At 51.2% G+C, this 24,505-nt stretch overlaps 1 protein-coding gene across 2 annotated transcripts in view; it reads left to right on the forward strand.

Annotated features, from left to right (window-relative positions):
- Positions 1 to 24,505, forward strand: part of LOC142585112 (trithorax group protein osa-like) — a 196,677-nt gene that overhangs the window by 152,171 nt on the left and 20,001 nt on the right. For both annotated transcript variants that reach the window (XM_075695631.1, XM_075695632.1), the window contains exons 4-12: positions 566 to 779; positions 11,271 to 11,369; positions 12,030 to 12,125; positions 15,892 to 16,317; positions 16,734 to 17,080; positions 18,288 to 18,326; positions 18,703 to 18,891; positions 18,986 to 19,196; positions 19,574 to 20,051. In XM_075695631.1, coding sequence (XP_075551746.1) covers positions 566 to 779; positions 11,271 to 11,369; positions 12,030 to 12,125; positions 15,892 to 16,317; positions 16,734 to 17,080; positions 18,288 to 18,326; positions 18,703 to 18,891; positions 18,986 to 19,196; positions 19,574 to 20,051 — 2,099 coding nt within the window. The remainder of the gene's footprint in view (positions 1 to 565; positions 780 to 11,270; positions 11,370 to 12,029; positions 12,126 to 15,891; positions 16,318 to 16,733; positions 17,081 to 18,287; positions 18,327 to 18,702; positions 18,892 to 18,985; positions 19,197 to 19,573; positions 20,052 to 24,505) is intronic.

Consider the following 24,505-nt stretch of genomic DNA (forward strand, 5'->3'; position numbering starts at 1 on the left):
TAAACTGCTTCCTAGACTTTCGGGGTTGAACTTAAAATCAAGGTTGAATTTCTCCTGCGCGCCTGGCTTCGAGCCGGCTTCCGGCGTATATCACGACGCCGTTAAGCGCAGCGCATGTTACTTTGCCCCTTGTGTCCTTTTGTTCCGACCTTAGGCTGACTGTTTAGTGTCCGTGCGTTTTCCCTTGTTTCCTGTGAAAAATGTCTCCTGTATGTTCTGGACCAATAGCGTGCTCTTGTGGCTGTTCGTGCCCCGCAGCCATACCCGACCGCCTTTTTTTTTTCTTCTTTTGTTTTACGTTCATCTTGCCAAGCTAATTCTGACGAGTCAACCGGTTGACTCACCGCGCCTCGATCCTAGCTCGGCCCGACCCTCTAGCATTTTTCAACAAACCCGCCGACTGGTACTGGGCCCTACAAGTCTGCTCGACCCGACTCTATCATGTTAGCGTAAACCTATAGCCACCGCTGTAAGCGAATTATTAAAGTGCTCCTCGCCCGTGCGTGTGTGTGTGTGCATTGCTGCGACTGACCCCCTGCACACCTGCCTCTTCTCGTTGCCGCAGGAGCTGAGCGGTGGCGCCTCCGAGGACGAGCACGCCGGGGGCGCCCGCAGCCCCGCGGCGGGCCCAGGTCCCTTGCGGGGCGCCGCGGGCACGCCACCGGCCCCCCAGCAGTCGCCGCTGCGGCCGACGCCCTCGCCGGGGGCGGCACCACCCGGAGGCGGAGGGGGGCCTCCGCCCCCGGGCTCGTCGGCGCGCTCCATGTCGCCCGCCATCGGTGAGCTGCCCCGTTGCCTTGACGACGGCGTCCGATTTCGGGGCCGGGCCACTCCGCTGGCCGTGACCGATGCGGGAAAAAAGGGACGAAGGGATATGGTCATCTCTGTAAAAGCAAACAAAATCAAACAATAGCCAGACGGTTTGCAGAGGCAAAGACACCAGTTTATTTCAATGTTAATTGTTCGTGATTTAGTTTTGGTAGAAAAACTGAGCTACCAAGTTGCATATTTAGTATTATGCGGAAATATTAGTGACTTTCTTTTTTTTTAGTGTACAGTATCTCATTGCCAGCACAAGTTATACTACATCTTGAAGGAATTGGGAAGTTTAAAGTTTATGCGGCAGTGTAAGAATTCTTGTATTTGTTTAGCAAAGAAAGTCCTATCATGACATTTATGTCTTTCAATAGATATTTGTCAATTGAGTTACTATACAGTATGAAGCCTCAATTCCTCAGAAGTGCCACAAATAATTGCTATATTTTATAGTGAATCTCTTTAATATTTAGCGCTGATGGTAAAGTGCGCATGTCAAGAGCAAGTAACGCTCGGGACACTTCAGGATTGTCAGATGAAGACCACTGTCTACAGAGTGCATGCACGAGGCCTTCCGTAGCAGTTCCTTGCAGTCCTGGTTAGTGGATGAGAATCGGAGGTTCCTCTGCCAAATGCTTATCGCATGGTGTGTGTGTGCAGTCATAGGGCCTGTGCATCCTGTAGCTGCGATGAAGCACTACAAGGGATTGAAGCTGCATGTAATGAAGACCATCGAGTCTGGTCAAGACAAAATTAGACCCTGGAAAACTTGTATAGAGGACGTGGTAGTCCAGCATTCATGAAATGTTAAAGCATGAGCATGTATGAATGGAAAACTGAGCGACTTGGTAATGGTTCCTGTTGAAGCTTGTACAGTGCTCACAGTTGGACGAAGGACAAGGAATGTACACGGGACATGCATTGACTGTCAACTGACTTTAAGTGCAGCTTTGCACGCAGGGGAATTGAAGCTTGTCGTATCAGACGAAAATGGGGAAGGCCGTGCGTGTCGACCATCAATACAGCTTTGGCTTACAGAATTGCAGTATTTGGCCAGCACGTGCAGCAGCCTAAGGCAGAGTGCGACTGGTGCCCATGACTTGTTATAGTGCGCTTTCAAGTTTGCGGACGTTTTAGCTTATGTGCTGTTAGTTTTCTTTCTCCGTATGTTTCTCATTTGAGAGTCGGCGCATGTCTCGTGTACTCTTCCTGCCCTTTCTTTAACCGTGAGCCCTGCACAAACTTCAAGATGAGCATGCAGTGCACGTTTCATTACCTTGGTGGGAGGCACACTTCTTAATATATTTATTTATTGTGGCTTTTAAATGTTGGCAATTAGCACACTGTGTTGCTGGCTTCTCAACAACATTATTTAAGTGAATGATAGATGGTGATTAGCAAAGTGATATGTTCCACATATTTAGCAGTGGGACAGTCAATAGAAATTGAATAAAAAGATAATGAAGGCCCAAAAATTAACATATTAATCACCTTCCTCACAGTCTTCCAGTGTTCACAGGTGCTTCACAGAGATTTTATGGATAGTTGCCAAAGAAAGATTTTCGCACAGTCTTGCAACACAATGAAAAACATTCGACTTCATCAAAGCAAAATGCACACGCAAACACAAATCGCAGAGGGAAGACAACTAGATTGTCAAGTATACTGATATTCTAGAATATTAAACACACACACGCATACACTAGAAGGCATACTTCCTACGGCGTCCATGATTCGCAGTGAACTCCACGTTGCTTTTTCACAGAAACGTGTGCTGAAAGGTATATGCGTACGGCGGCCTTTATTTTTCTCGTTCAGGCCAGAGTGGGCGCTGCTTTTATTCACTGTTTTGAATCGGCATATATTAAGAACTCCGAGAGTTCCTTCGATCACTCGTCGGGACAAGTGGAGCGATCCTCTTAGTGAATTAAGGCCTCGCGAGAACGAAGTCTGCGGCGCAGCTGTTCAAACCCGAGTTATAAGCAAGGGGGAGGGGGGTCGCTGTGGTCGTGCAATCCTATTGGATGTGTTCCGTTTCTTTTCCCTTGCTGGAAGTAGTCTCCGAAGTGGGGTTAGGGTGGTCACGACCTCCGGGATCGACGCGCCAGGCCGCAAGAGCGCGGTTCGATAGCGGGCTCCTTTTCCGGAAACCGCAGGTGCTCTTGTGATGAGACATCCCGCCCGTGTGACGAACATACTGTCACGGGCATTCGTTATTCCTTCGTTTGACACTCATTAAGTGTCACGAGGCCAGATACGACTCCAAGTTCTTTAAATTTATCACTTCTGCAACGGCGACAATTCGGACGGTTTTGGCGTTAATTGCGCCAAGCGACGGTTAAAAACGTCGAAGGCCCAGTGCTTCCAGCGAGCGTCAAACACGTGTGCCCACGAGCATCGGCGTCTAATTTGTCTAGTTGCAACCGTGCCCGAGGTCGGTGCTGTCAAGTTGAAGGGAACGCGACACGTTTTGCCTGGCTTTAGAGCCGGATCCACGAGCAGTGTTCCTGCTGTGCGATTTTAGTTTGCGCGCTCTCTCTCTCTCGTTCTCTTATCTTGCACCTGTTAGCCTAGTCGAAAGAGTTGGTCGGCGACCTTCAAAGTCCAGTCGCCGCTGGAATGTGCGGTATTCGTGGATGAGGGAAAGCGGCCAGCGTTTAGAAGCGGGAACGTTCGGCGAACCGCATGAAAATTGAAAATACGACGTGGCCGCCGTATTTCGCCGCCTGCCCGCGTAGGTACCGGCCCGCTCTCGTCGTGCAAGGCTGTGTTGACCACCGCGCGAGGAAAATGAGTGAACGGTGCGCCCCCCTCCCCCTTTCTTTTTTCTTTTTTCGCGCGTGCGTAGGTCTCGACTAGGGCTGCCAACTCGAGGGAAAGTTACCATATTAAGGTAGTTATCAGGTCTATGTGGGAATAATGGAAATATTGGCTAGCTTGAGGCAGGTTTTGGGGCTCCGTATATAGCTGGAACGTGATCGGTAATTTGTATTTTTTCTTTCCCGAGATATCATCGAATATCAGCTGTTTTGGCTACGTTTGGTTTATTCCCTCCAGCCGTTTGGCGGTTTGTTATACAATCATCTGGTAACACTGGAGCACTCGAGCAACCTTTTTCCGCAAAAATAGCAACATCAGTGTAGCGGCGCGCCTCCTGCCACCGCTCCCGCTTACTGCGGGAGTCTAGCCGTATGCTTCTGGTTACAGCACCGCTATCTTGGTGCGGAAGGCGACCGCAAAATAAGAAAGCACTTTGGGCTCGCAAAGCACTCTCGTGTTACTTCCGTCGCTCGCTTGCGCGCGTTTAATAGGCGGCGAATACCACGTCCCTGTATCAGTTTTCATGGCCCACGCGAGAACAAGCGATGATGTCCGTCCAAGCTGCGGCGTTTGAGAGCGCCGTTGTGCCTTCTCGAAAATTAGTCTGGGTACAAAAGCGTAAAGGTTACATAATAACATTTCTCGTCGTAGGAAAATGGAAGTGATGAAGGAAACAACAAATATTTAGTATTATATAATTATTTGGGCAATTGAGGGAGATGTCGCCAGTAATAGGGAAGTTTCAGGTGTCCGGTAGGGAAATTCTGACTTTGCGTCTTGGTAGCCCCGGTCCCGGCGTTCCTTTTCCTGCGTACCTCTTCGGTTTGCTTTGCTTTCGGGGCATTCGATTTTCGATGCTTTCTCGTCTTTGCATCGGGGACGGGGTCCTGTCGGGTGTCCCACCAGTCTATTTCCAGAGCGGAGGTCGTTTTTATTTTACGACCGTGTCCCGAGCGTTAGCTATGCTGTCTCGTTGAGGACCGACCGCGAGGTCTCGATCTAGCGCCGCTCTCCCCACGGCCGAACTTCGTGCGGCGTTGCGTTCGATCATTTTTGGACCTTGGGCCGTAAACATTTCGGCCCGTGCGTGTGGCGGCGAAGGAAAAAGAAAAAAAAAAACGAAAATGCGGAACAAGCGAAGACCGTCAACAAAACGGCGGAATGCTGGGAGGGTGTAATTGATTTGCCAGAAAAGGGGGCGGGGAGGCTTTCGCGGTGCCTCGCTCGGATCATTTCTTCGGCGACTCCCTTCTCCCTTCCGCCGTACCAAAACCCGCGGCTGCCGTCCTTTGCGGAGGTCTCCTTTTCCGCCCGGCTGCCCCCGCTGCAGCTGCCGTTCGGCGAACGCGAGAGCGGGCGGCGGCAGCAGCCGTCGTGTGTCTCGCCTCGGTGGCGCAGGTCGCTTCTTGTGTTCCTCCTCCTCCTCTCCTCCTCCGACGTCGTCGTCATCGTCCCGCTGGCACAGGCCCGTGAAGAAGGCGTGCGGGTCTTGGTCGTTCCGCCGGCTGCTGCATCGCGCGGGCCCGTCGTCCCCTCCCCTCTCTCTCTCTCGTTCCTCGGCGCTGCCTTCTTATCGGCCATCCGGATGCGAGCCGACGTTGCCTCAGCTTTGCTGCCCCGTGGGAACACGGCCGCGCTCCGAGGGGTGGCTGTGTTGCGCGCCGGGTGCGCCAGCCGAGCGACTCGGTTTGCCGCGCCTGCTGCTGTTGCCGCCGTCGTCGGTAGCTGGGGTGCACGCGCGCGAGCGACCGCTGTGTCTCGCGAGACCCCACTCCGCGGTTTCCCTTCCCGGAGGGGGCAGTCGCGAAAAATGTGCCGTCGAACGTGCGACGGCGAGAAACGCTGTGGGCGGCGCAGGTACCGACGCTATCGCCGCGTCCATCTCGTTCGTGCGCTAGGAGACTCTTGAGGGGAGAGGGAACCAGCCATCCACCGTGGTCAGCGGACGTTGCGCAGGCAACGACTGGAACTTGGAACAAGTCGGCCGGCAATCATGTGAATCGGGGAATCAGAGGCGGGAACCAAAGGGGTGTCGTCCTTTTCGCTCCTTCTTGTGCCCAAGTTAGCCCACGCGTAGTGGGAAAAATTTTTTTTTTTTCGTTGGTCATACTGTGTCACGGCTTGCGCACATTGGCAACGTTCCGCGAGATCGCTGTTCGTAACGTGCGGTATGCTAGCGCTCGCCCCAAAAGGAGAGTGTCGGGATCACGCCGGCCTCGTCGCGTGTCCTGCTCGAGCAAACGAGCTGGTGGCGAGTTCTTCCGAGCCTGCGCTTCCTCCGTTCTGGCGCGGCCCTGGGGCCAGACGCATCTGCGACCCGAGGACGGCCGCGCTATGCCACCATAGCCGCGCAGTTTGCATGCACCGGCGCGGCTCGAGGAAAAGAGAACAAGGGTTGTGCTCCGCCACCTGCCTCGACGCCCCCGTTGGCACCGAGTGCCGGCGGCTAGGTTTTCCCCGCTGCTTGCTCGGCGTGCCGGTTGTTGGGGGAAGGGCAACGCGAGGTGACGTGTGCGCCGTGTTGGCTTCTTCTTCGCGACGCCCTCCCACTTTCGTCTGCCGCGTTTGGACACTTCGGTTCGCTATGCGAAATGTTCGAGGAACGCGTTCGGCAGTGTGCCAGCTCGTAGTCGTTGAAGCACGCTGCCCCCCCCCCCCCGCTTCTTTTTTTTTTCTTTTTAGCGGAGGGTGAGGGGAAACTAGCTTTTGGCAGCGGGATTGGTCACACCAATATGCGGATGTTGTGGTCTACTGCGAACTGTTCCGATTTTCAGTAACCGCACGGAAACATGCGCCACAGAGCGCTCTGTTGAGCGAGGTTCAAATGTCTTGGCTCGTTGAAATTCAAAGGACCGTATACTCTCCGGAAAGCGGATGCCTCGTCCTGTTTGCTGGACGTTTGTACCGCTCCAGAAGACCCCTACCCGTAAACTCGCGTTAAGTATATTCACGGTGGCTGAATCATGCGAGTCGAACGCGCAGAAAGCCGCACGACACCAAGCCCAAATAAGGATCTAATCGCGCGCTCAGTGGACTTCATTCGCCCGTGCCCTGACAAAAGAGTAAGGTGAACTTGCAACAATCCCAGGCCGTAACAAAGCAAAAAAGAGCAACGCAGCTGAAAAACGCTAAAACACTGCAGTTGTGTTCTTCCCCTCCCGCACATTCAAAGGTGTTTCGCGCGGCTTGCGTTCTCCTCTTTTAATCAAACGGTGACTTCCGTAGCCACGTAAAGAGCAAGTATTTTATTGCAATAACAATTATATGAACACTCCAAGCGCATTTCTGCCGTCGCAGTGAGGTTCCGTACGAGTGTGAGGGTGACCCGGCGAACGCGGTTCAATCTCGCGTGCGTGAGCGAGGAACGCGGCACGGATGCGTGCCCTCTCCAATGGCGAGGGAGGAGGGGCGTTCTTCTCCGGCGGCTGCTACCGTTCCTCGATGTCCTCCTCGCCCACCACCCTACAGAGTGGAGACAACCGCGGCGCCTACTGCGGCGTTGGCCACGCGAATCGCGGACGCCGTAGGGGACGCGTTGCCGACGCTCGTGTCTTGAAAGCGATCTGCGACGTGGCTAAAGTGTGCGCCCGCGTGGGCCTTATCTCAAAGAGATCCGAGATGTTTGCTGAGTGCGCGTAGTGGCGGTAACTTCGTATGCGATGTACTTTCTACGCTTCGTTCGCGTTGGAGCGAGGGATACATGGAGGTCAATCTGCTTGCTGCTGCCGCAATTCCTCATTCCAGAATTTTCACAGCGAATTTCCGCGCCCATCGAGCGGGATGTGTTCATGTTTAACCTTTATGTTTATCTGTGCGCGCGCGACTCTGTTCTAGTTAATTGAGTTAAAACATGTTGACGGGCTAGTTGGTTTGAATCCATGATAAAATGTGTAAACGCGACTGAACAAGGATGTAGAATCAAACACAAAAGACAGTGCTGTGGCCGTGTGTCTGTTTCTTTCTGCGTATGTACGTCCTCGTTGAGTCACGCTTACACATTGTTATTGTTAATTTAGTAAACGAATGTTTACAAGTGTATACGACCGATAAAACTACTATCTTTGCTTCGTACTGCTATCTAATAATTCGCTATCGCGATCGGTGCTGCGCTTTTCCGGTGGAACTGCGAATTATTTTTTAGAGCGCAGCTCTTTGGCGTCCGTTCCTGGGTTTCGCGTCGTCGTCGGCGTTGTCGTCGGCCTCGTAACCAGCTCCGCCCCCCTTTCATCCCCCCAGCGCTAGCAGCGACCGACTGATACCGCTGGATGCCGCTGACGCCGCTAGAGAGTCAAGATAACGTGACTGCATAGAACACCGTCGCCGCCATGCAGAAAGAGGAGGAAAGGGTCCCCCCCCCTGTTCTTGTGTGGCGGATAGGGTGCTCTTCAGTTGCCGACGCGCCGGTTATTTCACGTAGGCCCCGGCACGTCGACGAATACGTGACCACCTTCCCACGGCTAGACCTGGTTCTTAGCGCTGCGGAAGCGAGGGTATCATATTGTTTGTGTCGGCATCGGCGGCGTTGTCCCTGAAACCAACTCCGCAGCTGGGGTTGACTTACTATCGGCGTCAGCGGCATCAGTCAGTCGCTGCTATCTCTTCCCTCCTCCCTTTATCGTGTTGTCCGCTTGCTGCGCGCGCTTCTGCCCCCATCGTTTGCCGCTGGGTGTACACGCCGCCCCCCTCCCCCCTCTTCCTGCGAGTCTCCGGTTGTCAAAGCGCCGGCTCGAACTTAATTCCTTTCTTCGCTCCTCCTCCAATGCAAGCCCTGTGCGGTGGCAATCAGAGAGCCAGATCGGTGGCGGCGGATCTGTATATGTGCACCGCCCGAGCCGAAATTGCCGCTGCCGTTCGCCCTGTGCGGTGGCAATCAGAGAGCCAGATCGGTGGCGGCGGATCTGTATATGTGCACCGCCCGAGCCGAAATTGCCGCTGCCGTTCGCCACTGCGAAATTATCTGCCAGTTCTTTCTGAGCCATGAGCGAGACGACCGATGGAAGTCCTCCGTCTGCTGCTGCTGCTGCTGCTGCTAAACGAGCTGCCAGAGCAGAGGCCCAGCGCCGTCGCCGTCAGAATCCAGAGGTGCGTGCCGCCGAAGCAGAAGCTTACCGTCGCCGCCGTCGAGATGATCCAGGAGTACGGGAAATATAAAAAAAAAATTCTGTGATAGCGCATACATGTGTTGCTCGATTTCTTTGCCTCAATCTATCGAAAAGGTGAAACAGCTTATTTGCTGCGCTCAAATTTCGCATTAGGAAGTAACGTAATCGTCGGTAATCTTTTTCTTCTTCCGCAGCTCCGAATTATAGACTGGTGCTGCGTTACAAAGCTAACCGCTTCAGTTCGAAGCTCCTGCGTATTCGCGTGGTTAGTCGACGGTGGAACAGGTGTCACTCATCCTAGCTCGTCTTTGACTTGACTCGTCTCTCGTTGTTGTCCGTTTCGTCGATCCCGCGCGAGGCGCTGGGATCTTAGGAACGGACGCAATAGGGCATCAGAAAAATTTAGTTCTGGGAGTTCATAGTGTTTCTTTCTTTTATTGTTTAATATAGGTAGGACATTAGGCAGTATAATAGCAAGAGCTTGGTGGCGCAACTCACCGCCCCCTTCCAAAGGGGACGCTCGTAACATCCATCCATCCATCCATCGGACGTGACTCTCTTGGTTGGCGTGCGAGTACGCGCGAGGCGTCGGCCGCAAGGAGTGAGCAACAGGAACGTGCCCCCCTCTCTGCTCGCACACAACTTCTCTCGGAGAGCGCCACGCGCCGACGATGAACATCGGCGGTCCGTTGCGTGCCCGTCCAGCGTTTCGGCAGCGCCCGTTGCAGAGGCTGGGATCGCGTCTTCTGGCGCGTTTCGTTCCTTGTCGTCATGCCCGCTCGGTGGAGACGGTCGTCGGCGGATCGCGCCGCTGGCAGGTCTCCCCGGGCGTCCTCGACTCGCAGGAGACGCCGGAGCGGGGAGCGCTCTGCCTGCGCCGTCGCGCGAACATCGGTAAAGTGCCCGGAAGAGGCGCCGACCGACGCTCCCGCCGCCGTTAGTGCAGGCAAGTTCGCGTGCCGATAGAGCCCGTGTGGCCCAGCACCGTGGCTCACTCGAAGCGCAGATGTCTTGAGCGTCGCCTGTGACGCGGCTTCGGGATGGGGTCGAATGCCGCGCGCTGCTCGCCAGGTCGTTTATTCGCGAAAATAAACGGATAGCAAAAGCGCGTCGAAGCGCGGCTTGATCGAGCCCCGCGGCGGGGTACGCGATGCAGGAACGCGAGCTGTGGCGGGAGTGCGATCAACTGCCTAGCGTCCAGGTCAGCCGCCGTGGGAGCCGTGCATATAGCGTGCTGAAGGGTCCCGTAATTTTGACGGTGATTTGACTGCCACTTGTCCTTTTTGGGAAAACAAACATCCGCAGCTGGAATTTTGGGTTCGGTAGTCATCAGCATTGGGCCCTTCCTAACGGTAGCCGAGAGCGTAACGTTCGCGTGCGCTAAGTCATGGAAGTTGTATTCTGGGAAGTTTCTCTCGCAGTGCTCGCTGAACTCCTCTTTACTCCCTCGAGATCGCTCGTGACGTGATGCATCGCGCACCCAGGCGCACCGCCAGGGAAAATGGCGCGATGCCGATTGACTCGCGAGACGACGGCGCTTCCGCCATAAGCAAGGTCGTGGTTTGGGAAGCTGTCGCTTGCAGGCGCTAGTGTAACGCTAGCAAATGTCAATCCCTAGGCCCGGTTCGCGCATCGCGATGTGCGCTCGTTCCATACATGCAGCAGGAGAGAAACTATTCGTTTGTCCCCGACGACGCGACGTCAGCATTTTTGTTGGTGCGCTTCGAGTGCCCGTCCACTGTCGCCGCCACCCGGGCCGATGTTCGCGACGGCGCCATTTTCCGCCGGACGCTTGGCGCGTTTTCGCGGCTTGACCGTCGGCCGTGGCCGGCACAGCGTGCCCGCGCGCCGCGCGCTCACGCCTGTTGTAATCGAGCTCTGTTTACGAGCCGGATTCCATGAGGCCACGTGAGTGTTCCTCGCATTTGAAACCTCCTCTCCCCCCTCGTGCCCTCTTTCTCATATTTTAAAGCTAGGCGACCAGCCCCCATCCCCGTGCGCCATGAGCTACAACGCCGATCATCTTGCCACGCGCTTTCGTATCGTAGCTCGTACTGAGCGTGGCAGTTGGGAAGAATACAAAGCTTTCTCCAAAAAAAAAATGTGACAGCTAAAATGTTGGACAGTGTGTTGCAGGTCGTGGTGCAGCCATTGCCAAAGCCCAGTCATCTTAGAGATGCAGCCCTACACTTCGTAGATAAGTAGCCGCGAGTTACTGCAATAGCCGCTCACGCTCTTCCCTTGCTTGAAATGGCGTAGCAGGGGTTCTCAGCAAGGTTCACAGAGATTAATTGTAACATCATTACAGGTTTACTACAGATCTGTGAGGGTGATAAGGTGCTGCAGCTGTTGCCATGGCTGCACTTGTAATTTGAAACAGACTGCAAGGATTTGCCTTCCATCCAGCTTTCTCTTACAATAGGGTCACTTACTTTAGAAATTACTTGTTTCATTAGAAATTAGCGTGCGTGGCCAGAGAGGCATGCCTCTTTGTTTCTCAACTGTACATTGCTTGCATGATTGCCTGTGCAGGTTCACAGTCAAACATTCCTGTGCCTCCTCGACCCTCATCAAGTCAATCTGAGAGCAGTGCGCCAAATCATCTTTCTCAACCACAGCTGCCTCAGCAAGGTGCGTGTTATTTGACTCCCAGCTCTGTTGCAGTTTAGCTTTACAAGGGTGCATGTGGTAAAGATTACTGTTAAGTTAAGCTGTATTAATTATGCTTCTAGAATGACAAACAGTGCTCTTTGTGCAAGCGGAAGCGTGGGAAACCAGAAAATATGCAAAGAAGCAAAAAAAATAATCAAATTGTGAGTAATCTGTACTTGTTTGCTAATGGGGACTAAAATAGTAATGAAAGAATACTTCCAGCTGTTTAAGGGGATGTAGTGCATGGCTTTAGCTTTGCTTTAAAGGAACATAAATCCAATATGGTGTGTTATGGATTCATTGGTAAACTAAACGTTAAAAAACTATATTTGGTTTGCAGATAGCCTTGTCTCCTTGATATAACAGCAGAAGAGTAGGTACCTTGTCATTTCCTGTCCAATTTTCTCATCTTTAAATATGTTTATTATAGGCGGCACTTGTAATCATTGCAACTTGCCTTGACGCTGCACGATTTTGGCTACTGGACTGTCTTTCGTTGGATTGTTCGTCAATTACTGGCAAGCTGGGCTTTCCCACTGTGACAGTGAACCTTAACACCACCATCACATAACTAAAGAGAGATGTGCACAGAGATCACAGGAACCAGAAAACTGAACATACTCCTTTGTTTCCACCCAGGGTACAACCAACAGATGCAGGCATCGTCAATGTATGCAGCCAAGATGCATCAAGGAATCATGTCGTCATCTTATCCCGGTCCCCACTATCCTCAAAGTAAGATGTTTCTCTGTTTCCTGTTGAGAACATCTGTAGTTGTGGAGTCTGTTGAATTTTTTGAAATTTGCTGTTCAACCCCTGTTGAAGCTCCTGATTTATTGTACTGTCAGTGATGTGTTCGTGAACTGCACATACTCTTGCGTTCCACTCTAGGTTTCTGGAATAATAGGAAGATAATAAGTTTAGAAAAAATGGATAGACATACAGCTGTGTTGAACCAAACATGGCATACAGGGTGTGGCCGTGAAGTAGTAGGCCTTTGTTTTCCCCGCCAAGCAGAACAGCTGCGTGGTGGTGCCAGCAGGCAAAATGGGTACAGCATGTCGAAGCTATGCATGTGCATATCATGACAGCTGTTGCTAAGGCATTACGGATAAAAAATTTATTGCTAAATGTAGTATCTTGTTTTATCTCGGTTGTAGATTTAAATGGAGTTTACCATCGAACCATGGAATTTCAAACAACCGGGCAAACTGTTGACACTGCATTTTACACAGCAATGCTCATTCATTTGAGGAAGGAGGCTTTCCTTTTCTGCAATGAGATCACCACTACCTGGATCCTCCATCACGAAAATGTGTGTCGCACATTGCTGAAAGTGAGGAAGTTTTGACCAAGCACACCGGGGCCACAGTGATGCATATGGCTCCCCTACAGTCTAACTTGACCCCAGCCAACTTCTTTTTGTTCCTTTGGATCAAATATGGCTTGCAAGGACAACGTTTTGAGACCGTAAGCAAAGTCGAAGCAACCCTAATACAGGCTCTAACGGATGTTCATGTTGCCGTGCATACCAATCTTGGCAGAAATGCCGACACAGTACATCAGCACCCAAGGAGCATATTTTGAAGGTACTAAGTGCTTGTGTATTAGCAAGTTAAATACCCGCCGTGGTTGCTCAGTGGCTATGGTGTTGGGCTGCTGAGCACGAGGTCGCGGGATCGAATCCCGGCCACGGCGGCCGCATTTCGATGGGGGCGAAATGCGAAAACACCCGTGTGCTTAGATTTAGGTGCACGTTAAAGAACCCCAGGTGGTCAAAATTTCCGGAGTCCTCCACTACGGCGTGCCTCATAATCAGAAAGTGGTTTTGGCACGTAAAACCCCAAATATTATTATTATTAGCAAGTTAAATAAATTTGTTTCCTGGCAATAATCTTACTACTTTCCGGACACACCACTCTGTACATTGTGATATGTTTCTGGGGCTAATTATTCTCTGCAATGTGGTGGTACTTGTATGTAGTGCATCTTGTTTCAGTTTAGCATAGGTTCTATTAGAGTCGTCGACCGATGAATCGGACACCGATAATTCGGACAGCTTAGTGGCACCGCCAATGGCACCATTGACTTAATGTGTAAAGACAACCGGTATTTCAGACAGCCGCCAGACCTACATTCACTTATCCGGAGTCCGTCCGTGGCTGTAGCATAAGGCAAACTCTGCCACCATTATCTCCTCTGGCAACCTTGGTGAGACATCAAGTATGGCCTCAGAGATTACACGTTAGATGGTAATCCCTTGCCTTGTTTGCAGCACTGTGACTCAGGGATTTAGATTTAACTGCAAATTCCAATCTTGGCGGCCTTGCCTGAATTGTGAGGTCTCATCAACATCGGGATCACCACATCGATTCCGACACCATCGCGCATGGCCCGCTCTTGTTTGTTGAATTCGCCTTCCGGACAGGGTTCTGCCATTCGGTGCTTGATTGTTTCTTTAGTATGCGTTCCAGTCCGCACTTTGCTTGCTCCAAGAAATCTTTCTCAGGACCTTAACAGCACTCCGCATCAAATGGCACCAACGGTGCCCTCGCAGTCCAGCTCCGAATGAGTCTTGAGGCGCAGTCCAAATGAGCATGCTCCGTAACTGAAGAGCTTGAACTGCCTACCACAACGACCTCAGATGCAGACATCATTGATGACCTGCTAGGCTGCCGTGGGCCGATTCCTGCCGCCGTCACATTTGAAGACTTTGCAAACGTGACAGTGCGGTGTCGTCGTGTGTCGAACTGAACAATGACTAAACAATCGAGCAAGTTCTGTCATTGTCAATCTGCGACTCCAACCCGGATGATGTGCCTTGAGCACTGGGGCCTTCACGTGCTTATGTAACTCGAGCCTTTGCAGTCTTTCCATCGGTGTACAGAGACAACACAAAACCGGCAGAAATACACTAAAAGCTCGTTAATTCACTACACGTTAATTCGAAACTTCGGATAATTCGAAGTAGCCGCCGCGGTCCGTCCAGCAATCTATTGAAAGCAATAGGTAACACATCCAGCTAATTAACACTTAAATGCGCACCGTCGCCGCTAATTCGAACTCCGCGACATCGTAAATGGGGAGCGTACTAGTGCGCGGGAGCACGCCAGCGTTGCCGTGCGGTTTTTTGTCTGCGGCCCTTTGTTTAGGCCTGACTGGAGAGAGAGACGCGTTTGCACCTGGCCAGGCATGGCCAACACCTCTCTTGCAGGTCGCTTCTCTCCTGTGAGGTTCCGTACAAAGTTCAAGGGTGATAAAATCGTAGCTGTGCGCTGTGTGCTGTATGTGCAAACAAAAGCGTGCAAGGGTGAGCCGGCGTGCGGGCTTGAGGCGTACGCGGCTCAATGTCACATGCACGAGCGAAGAAGGCGGGTTGGATGTGCGCCCCCTCCTGTCGCGCGGGAGGCATGGGGGTGAGGCGGAAGGAGGGAGTGAGTGTGTAGGAGGAGGAGGGGGGATGTTCCTCGGCGGCTGCTGCTTATGGCGCGTCCATGCGGGCGCCCTATGTTGAAAGTGATCTGCGACGCGGCCAAAGTGCGCACCCAAGTGAGCCTCATTATCAAAGCGATCTGCGATGTTTGCAGACTGGACGTAGTGCCGGTGTAGTGCCGGTAGCTTCCTATGCAATGTGCTTTCTACGTTTGGTTCGCATTGAAGGGAGAGCTATAGGGAGGACAATTCGCTCGCTGCTACTGCTGTGATTTCTCACTCCAGCGTTTTTCAAGAAGTTTTCGCGGTCATCCAGCAAGATGTGTTCGTGTTTACCTGTGCGCGCGTGACACCGTACTTGTTAATTTAGTTAGTGGTCGAATGTTTGTAAGTTTATACGACCGATAAAACTACTATCCTTACTTCGTATAGCTATCTAATAATTTGCTATCTCAATCGATACTTCGCTTTTCGGGTGAAATTGCAACATTTTTTTTCTCACCGCGCCAGTCGGCGCGACAAACGCAGGGATGGAGCAAGAGCCATCTCGATGTCGGACTGCATTGACCACATCCGGTTACGTTGGCTGCACCAGTGCTTCAAAGTATAGATGTTGTTGTTCACGCCACGTCAGACTATATATGTGCCTTAACCGAGTGATTTTTCCCTCTGACTTTCATTAGTTCGAATTCTTGTAGCATGTAGAATTAACAAGCTTTTACTGTACAGGTGGACTTGGTTGCATGTAAGCGAAAGTGCATGTAGCAATGAATCAACCATTTCTTCCTTGCACAGGGGCCTTAAAACGTAAACAAAATAATCTTTTTTTTTTGCATACATTTGCTTTTTTTGGAGATTCGATAGTTTGGACTTTTTACATTCCCCGTGAAGTTCGAATTATCGGTTGTCGACTGTACTTAAAGCAGGTAGCGACTAGCCTTTCATGACACGATGACCAAGCACGTTGTGCCAGTAGATTTCCTGTGTTTGTGTTTACTTGCCGTTTCAATGCTTTGTCTGCCAGCCTGCATGTGCTCAGAGCAGTCCACTTTATTTTCCCCGTCTGCAGGCAGCTACCCTAGGCAACAAGGAGCCCTGGGCGCCATGCCAGGCTACGGGCCCCCACAGGGTCCCGGCGGCTACCCAGCCGGGCGGATGGGCTCACAGGGTGGCTACCCGTACGGCAACTCGCAGTACGGCGGCTACGGAGGTGCCAACAGCCTGATGCCCCCACCACCAGGACCCCAGTACCCGAAGGCGGCGGGTGCAGCCTCTTCAATGGGGGCAGTGCCCCCGCAGGCGCCCGGCGGGCCCACGCGCCCCATGTACCTGCGCCAGCACCTTCAGCAGAAGATGTACGGCTACAGCAGTCCCATGACACCCCCCGGTGGAGAGGGGGCCTCCCCTTCCCCTTCGGAAGGTGGCCCTCCTCCTCCAGGTGGAGGTCCCATGCCACCGGGTGCCTGCTATTCGCAATGTCCACCAGCACCCATGAGTGAGTGGCTTTACATTTATAGGTTGCTGTTGTGAAACCTGTTTTGTTTAGTGTTGTGTTTAGGCAAGTGAAACGGTATGGCCAAAACTAATGCGCTGTTGTACTGTATACTGAATGCACTGTCGATAATACAGCCCCTGATGACAAGAGATAGGAAACCGAAGTAGTGCTCAGTATGGCTTCTTAGGTGTAGTGTCTCTTGCGCGATGTGTGTTCTAAATGAATGGAAGGATGTTTGAGTACTTTTTCACTCACTGCTGTTGATTCTGTTGTGCTTGTATGGTGCTTGAAATACCAGCTTTCAATAATGCACCGGAGCCAGCCTGTGTACCCTTTCGCGTGCTTGGTAGCTGCACTGCGCACTTTTGGGCCATCAATTCCAACAGTCTTGCCTTCTGCCTCAATGGGGTGTGCAGGTGGGCCGGCCTCACTGTTGTCGCAGCAGGGAGGTGTTGGAGGCAGCCCTCCCGTAACAGGTCCAGGTCAGGACGGAGGTGGTGGCGGCGGGGGGCGACCCCAACTTGCACCACCACCTACAGTGCTGGATGAGGGGAGCCAGGCATCCAATGCGTCCGCCTCGTCATCACTTCCCGAGGAGCACCTGGGGCCGGGTGACAAGGGGGGCAGCAGCAAGCAGCCGCCCATGTCGCACCCGCCTACGCCCAACACCCTTCCCTCTCCTGGCGGTGCCTCCATGTCCTCCTTCCACGACGAGTTCGAGAGCGTCTCGAGCCCAAGCTGGCCACGGACACCAGCGAGCCCTGTGAGTGGCCATGCCACAGTATCTTTATGGGAAGGTGGCTGCTGCAGTTGTGGCTATTTACGCATTATATCATAGTGCATCAGGAGGTCTTAAAGTCGTTCTTTAAGGCCATAACTATGTACAGCTATAGGTCAGTCCATAAGGGTGGAAGCTGCACTTGAAGCCCTGAACTTCGCACAAAAATTAACTTTAGTAGTTTTCTCATTTTCACGCTTCCAAGACATCATTGCTTTAAGATTCATTCAATAAGATTACGAGACCCTAAATTTCCATAAGATTTTATAAGTTTTGTCCCAGTAAAGATGCTTTGGAATATTTTACTTTAATTTCTCAAAACAACAATCGTCATGTTCTTTCTGTTGTGGAGGAGCAATATCTTTTGTTCTGCTTGGCTATCGTTATAATTCTTTCCCTAGAAAGAAATGATAGGGTGTGTCATGAAGTAAATTCAGCTGCTTCATGCAGGAACTGGAGAAGCAGCTTGTGGAACTGATTGTCCCTGAGCAGATGAACATAACAAAAAGCATCGGGATCGACTTTTGAGCTGTTCAAACATACTGAATTTTGTGTTTTCCTTTCATTTTTTTCAAGGGGGAAGTGCAGTGGCATCAGACAGGGTTTTGTCTTTCACACACTCTCTCGGGATAGCTGCACTCATGTTTGCATGTCCCTGGCTTCTACGTGTTGCCCCAGAAGGTGTTCTGGTGATAGACTGGTGGAAGAGCTCGGTACACACTTGCTAGTCAGTTGATGCAGTAAGCCGAAAGTATCAAGCTGCAAAAGGCAAGCAGCCTGCTGCATACATGGCAGGCTGCTTGTGATGCTTATAGAAGGAAGGTGGCAGTTGCCTGAGGGTTAGCAGGCAAATTTTGGACCCCCCCTTCTCTTTAAAATAAGGTTGCCTGTTAAGACTCTGGTAAATACGGTAGTAGTCGCCAGTGCCAACAAAGAGGTTTGGGCATCTTGTACGATTGTATTGTGCAGGCAGTTTTTTTAATCTGTTTCCTTTGGGCGAAGAAAACGACATATGTTAGGTTCAGGTAAAGCAGCAGTAGCAGACAGTGCTCATTTTTAGGGTGTTCCCTGCAGAGGTACACATCAGCCGAAATGGTTGGAAGGCAGACAGAATTAGTTGTTGTGCATCTCTGAAATGCAATTTCTGTACATTAGGTGAGTGTTCTAAATCGGCTTCCTCTTTCTTTCGTAGGTTGTGAATAGCCAAGTATACGAGCATCATATGATAAAGGTACGTGGCAGGTTGTTCTTGCATCATTTTTGCTGTAGGGTGTGCTAAAGTGTTTTTAAACATTACACCCATGATATCGTTGAGTAAAAGTGACCTGAAGTTTGCTTCTTATTATTGGCTTCTCACCTTAAACTTTCTGTGCTCTCTTTATTCAGAACTTTTAACTGGTATAAGAAAGAAAAAAAAAATGATTTTGCACTTCTTTCTCTATATGTCCCAACAGTGCATGTACATGTACTGGGTGTTCCATTTCTTGTTTCTACTGGGCTGCCGTAGCTATGCAAAGGCAGTGTGCACACCGGTGCATAGCTGTTGTGCTTGGTGCAGCCGTTTCTGCCCGTATGTTCTGACATACTGTCTCTCCTGCTGTGTGCAGCGGCCAGATGGCCTTCTGAAACTGTACGACATGTCGGAAGACCCCGAGCGAAGGGCCTTCCTGGACAAGCTGATAGTGTACAACGACGAGCGTGGTACTCCCATCACCCAGTGCCCAACCATCAGCAAACAGCCCCTGGACTTGTTTCGCCTCTACCTCATCGTCAAGGATCGAGGTGGCTTCGTGGAAGTGAGTTGTGCCCCTTATCCTGTGCGGGTCCTGTCTGCTGTGGCTGGCAAGCAGTGCTGAGTGTGCTGTTTCCTCTTCGCCCCTTGTGTTGCAGGTAACGAAGGCAAAGCATTGGAAGGATGTGGCTGGTGTGCTGGGCATCGGGGCCTCCTCTAGTGCTGCGTACACCCTGCGTAAGCAGTACATCAAGCATCTGCTGCCGTTTGAGTGCAAGTTTGACCGAGGGGGCATCGACCCTCAGCCCATCATCAGCCAGCTGGAGTCGGCCTCCCGAAAGAAGGCCAAGGGAACCATGTCGCCTTCGGGTGCGTCTTGTTCTCCCATTGCTTGGTGCATGGGCTTGTGGGCTGTGTACACGTTAGTGCTGCTGCGCTCTTCAATTAAAAGTGCCAAGTGGGCGATGGGATCCGTCGGGAGGGGCTGTACAGATATACTGAAATTACGACCCTTATGTTCAAGTAAATCTCGCACTACATTCTAATGCACAGCAGGCTTAGAATGGAAGCCACGCTATTATGGCAGCAAATCACTGAATTCATTGAACTGTAACCTTTACCGTCGTCTTGTGAACCATTCTGCACAAATTTGTGGTACGCACCTGTGTTGTAAACTGCTGCGTTGTTGCAGGGGGTGTGCGTGAAAGATGCTGTGTTGAGCGCCTCCTTTTCTGCTGGCGTTGTAGGTGCGAGTCAAGATTATGGGCCACCCGCCCAGACGATGGAGAGCTACCCGAGCAGTGGAGGCTACCACCCAGGGGCACCCTACCCCCCAAGTGGTCCCCCCAGCATGATGGGGGCTTCTGAGTACCCGTGTCCGCCTGGCTACCCACCTTCAAACCATGTGGGTGGTGGCTGTGAGCCGGACGGCTACCCTCCTTCTGAGGAAGGGCCCTACCCTGGGGAGGGGTACCCTCCTCCACATGGCTACCCTCAGGCGCCCCCCTACGCGGCAGCCAGCCAGGCCAGCCTGAGTGGGGGCTCCTGCGGCTATGCAGGGCCTGGTGGTGATCAGTATGGGCCTGCTGCCCCTGAAGGCTACCCCCATGAGGGGGGCTACAATGGCAGGGACCCCTACAGCAGCAGCGGCTATCCCATGCGGCCGCAGTCAGGGGCACCACCCTACCCACCCCAGTACCAGGGAAGCCACTACGACAGGGAAAGGTGCGGCAGGCCTCTTTGCTCTTGTGGTGTCGCAGTTGGACTTCCCTCCTCTGAAGTAGACACTGGAGAAATAAAATGTCCCTTGATGTAGCAGGACTGTTGGGGCTTGGTTGCTGACTGGCAAGGCAGGTATGGCAGCATCTGAGCAATGGAAAGTGTCGCTGTTAAAGGAGTACTGACACAAAAAAAATCCACCTGGTTTTTTCTGCTTTAATAAGTAGGTAATGACCCAGTAATCACGGCACGAGACCTCATTTACTTCAGAGTGCGACAGGTAATTATTTGCAGTCTTTTTTGTAGCGACCAGTCCAAGTTTCGGTTTCAGAGAGCAACGAGACGGCCAAACGGGAATGTAAACAAAGTGGTCACGTGTTCGCAAAAAGCCATGACGTATGCTCTGACGTGCAGCCAGCGTGCGGCGCGCCGGCACGCGAGCTTCCTTTTGCTAGTCGTCTGCTACGCCTGCACGTGGTTTGCCATGTCCTCGCCATCATCGTCGTCGTCCTCGTTTTCGTCGTCCAGTGGCGACGATTTCTTGCATGTGGGAGTCGCGAACTCGGTCCACTTTTGCCAGTGAAGGGTATCGTGGGGAAAACTATGCATAGTTATACCCAACCCTGAATATATGTTCCGCAGAAGTCAACGCAGCAGTATGTACGCGGCATGGTGCTGTACTCGCAATTCGTGCGTGGTCAGTGCAGCGCAGTCAAGCTGATAGTGTGGGAAATATCCCGACGGACACGACAAAAACTGCAGTTGCAGCGACACAGAGAGCGTCCCACTACAAGAGCTAGAACAAGCAACAACAGAGGAGAAGAGCACGCGTAAGCCGCATGGCAGCCAACGAAAATTCGTGACATAGCCACATGACGTAGCGTTTTCTTTGCTATTTACAATCCCGGGTGATGTCAATGTCGCGAGGTGCTCTGTTTTGCGGTTGGCTGCGCGCACATACTTTAAAATTGATTTTAAATATGTTCTAAGCGATATTCGCCGCTGATATTTTATAGACGATGTGTGTGTGACCAACTAAATCGATCTCACAAGTTATCTCGACTTCAAATTTTTGTGTCAGTACTCCTTTAAGGTGACCAATGTTACTGGCACGTACCTGATATACAATGCCATCTATGAGTCGTAACTCTAATTAGCTGCTAGTAGGGGTGCATTGCTTGAAGAAATTAGGAGCTATTTTGGATAGGGATGTGCAAATATTCAAAAACAACAAATCGAATTCAATTTGATCTTCAAATCAATATTTGTTATTCTTGAATACAAATATTTTTCAAATAGTTTCGAATGTTTCGGAACATCAACTATGCCCGATCAGGCATGAAATTTAAGCAAAAGGATAAGAAAAAAGGCATATATAACATGAGAACTTTTGTAGTGGGACAGGCAACATTACTCAGGAAGCCAGACTTTACTGCCTATGCAGTGAGCATTAGCACTTTATGAAGAGACCTGTGCAGGTAAAGAAACTGCTTACCTGTTTCTAATGCTTCATTTGTACTTTAAACATTGGAGGATAGTGACATTTCTTGTGTTACCATGCCTATATGCTTCATCTTGTTCTCCCTGAACCGGTAACAGTTTTGTTCAGGTTTCTATTTATCTGTGGCTACAATTCTGGTTTGGGTACAATTTTTGGTGTAGGTTTGAGATCAATTCAACATCCTGCACAGATTTCAAGGATTCGCAGACATGAAAGACTGCAGAGGGTGCAGTTGCAGTGAAACCTCAATTAACCATAGTTGGCCGAAGCTCGGAAAAAGTAGGCACTTAAATGGTAGTACTTCCTAACATAAATTGTGTGAGATCGCCCACTTACCTCTCAAAAACGGAACTCGGAGAGAGTGCGATGAAAGGGGGGGAAAACATGCAGTATTTATTCACTTCACGCGACGAAAATAATCGCGACAAAAATTATTTTTGTTTATTGCCGTGTTGGCCTAGCAGGGATGACAGCAGCCTCAAACTCGCTTTAGCTGCGAGCCAGCTTTTCTGCCAGCCCCCTCTTCTTGGCAAACACTCGCACGAGGCTGACGTAACGAGCAGCTTCTGCCAATGTCGAGCATAAATCACCCATGCTTTTGCTTTGCTTCCCGTCCTCATCACTGTCGTTGGGTGAACTTTGGCAATAACAGAGGCATCAATGGCGAAAATTCGAATCTTCTAGCTGATATCTTCACTTCTCCTTTCCATTCCAAATGCCACACCGTAGTTAGCGGTAGAGCCCTTACACGTGCCAGCACCGACTTCTCCGTACCACGTTTGATAGCATGATGTTTAATTTTTCTTCTCTGCTGAGCACCCAGTTTTTGTCCTAGCTTCGGCATGACGCGAGTCCTAGCTTGCACGACACCGTAGCACAGACCACAATGCTCTCTGGCATGACGCAGAAATGATGTTGATGTAGCTTCACCCTTCCAAGCGTCCTCTGCGTTTGTGCTTGAAGGCCATTCTGATCTCTGAGGCCTGTTCTGCTGGGCCAGCCTACTGCAGTGATTGCGTGACTGCAAGTGGAAACACTACGTGTTAACCAACATGTACGCAATAAGCTGATATGGTTCAGTGGCCGCTGAGTCGGGAATTTGGCTTTACTACCTTTAAATGAAACTACTCTTTAAGGGTGGTGGGGTTCTCCTCCGTGCTCTTGGGACAAAGGAACGACAGTACAGTAGTACAAACAATCACAAGGGCATTTATTGCACCTTTCATAGATCAATGCTTGCTAGCCGGGTTGCTATCCCCAAAACATGCCGATAGGCGTGCGACAAATCTAGAAGTCCGACTCACCGCGACCGGATAGCGAGCGAATATGTTCGCCCCATGCTGGATCCCAACGCCTGGTCATTCGCGTGTACGGTCACGCGAACGGTGGCGCGTTCAAAGGCGGCCACGCGAGACGGTCTCGCAGAAGCATGGATCTGCGCACGCGCGGCACAGCACGTCCGCACTGCTTGCTGTCCCGAACCCCAAGAGAGCAAGCACCTTGTCTTCCGGCACCCAAGTAACCCCGCCTGTCGGCGGCGTTAGCAGCGCAACACTCGCGCCATCTCTCGTACTGCGCCTCAACCACTCCGACCGCCGCGGGCGCCAGGCCACGCAATGAGCCGGATTACAGGAGACGCGCTATGCGGGAAAAACATATCAGGGGACGCGCGAGAGTCGCGCCTCCCCACATCGTATGGTTTAACGGGGTCTTGCTGTACATGACAGCATGAAAGAATGGAGAAATACAGTATTGCAGTGGTGGGATAGCTGTGCCAATTGCACCTAAATGGCACTTTAGCGGAAAATTGTGCCCAGCCTGCTCCAACATGTGCGTAAGAACGAAACCCTCGTTCCGTTGATGCTTCGCAGCTAGCAAAACTGAAATCAAAACCAACAGCATGCTATCTTCATCATTATAGAAGGAAGCAGAGGCCCTTTACGGTCTTACTTTACAGCCATAAAAAATAAAAAAAAACACGCAGTGGAGCTAACGCTATTTCTTTTCGGCCGCAAAACCTTTGCAGCCCCTACTCAAAAACTCCCTCATGTGTATGGCATGACATGAGTGTATTGCATGATCTCATGTTCAGTGCAGCTGCCCATACTCAATCGGTCTTGCGGTGAGTCTTTGCCCATAAGCCATGACTGTTGTACTGTGTTGCTTCCTGGGCTAACAAACAAGTGTTTGTTGACAATCTGTCTCTGGTGCCTTCTCTGCACCGTATTGACAAACCCGGCCGTTGTGCGGCAAGGTGTGGAGCAGCATCGCGTCCTTTCCTGATCGCGCTTGCAGGGTAAGCCTCGCACAAACCCGTATCCACGGCATGTCGACTATATCAGTTAAAATTTGCATCGTATATGGTAAGCACACGTGCATTGGACCCTGCGCCAAATTGGCTTTTTGCCTGCACCAGGACCTGTGCATAAAGGTGAAAGGGCTATGCCACCACTGCGTATTGTCTGTTATGGGGAAGGCCACACAATCTGGAGCACAATTGCTGAAGGCCAGAATTGCAAAACGAAAAATATTTTATTGAACTTTCTGAGCTAGTGACAATTATTGTTTATATGTGGAGGCCATGTTGAACAGTAGCACTATCTCTGTTGTTTTTGCAAGGTGTACTGATATTGTGTGTAGCATTGAATCATGGAGCCCCGGCCAGTAGTCGTCATGTTCTATGGGTCATCATGAGCAGTAAGTGTAAGCAGATATTTCAAAATTTTGCAGCAGAAGGCCAAGCAGTCTCTTGAAATAGGAACCTCCCTGCTGTATGTGCTGGTGTAATATATTTGGCTCGTCCATTGTTGGTAGCGTTGCCTGTTAAGGAGGCTGCCCTATTTGCCCCATAACACACCGTCTCCACAGTGTCAAATTGCATTGTGAACAGATAGCAGTTTGTACCCTTCTACGTATCTGCAGACTGAATCAGTGATTTGGCTCATCATGTGACCAAGTG

This window comes from Dermacentor variabilis, chromosome 6 (genome assembly GCF_050947875.1).
Source record: "Dermacentor variabilis isolate Ectoservices chromosome 6, ASM5094787v1, whole genome shotgun sequence".
NCBI lineage: Eukaryota > Metazoa > Arthropoda > Arachnida > Ixodida > Ixodidae > Dermacentor > Dermacentor variabilis.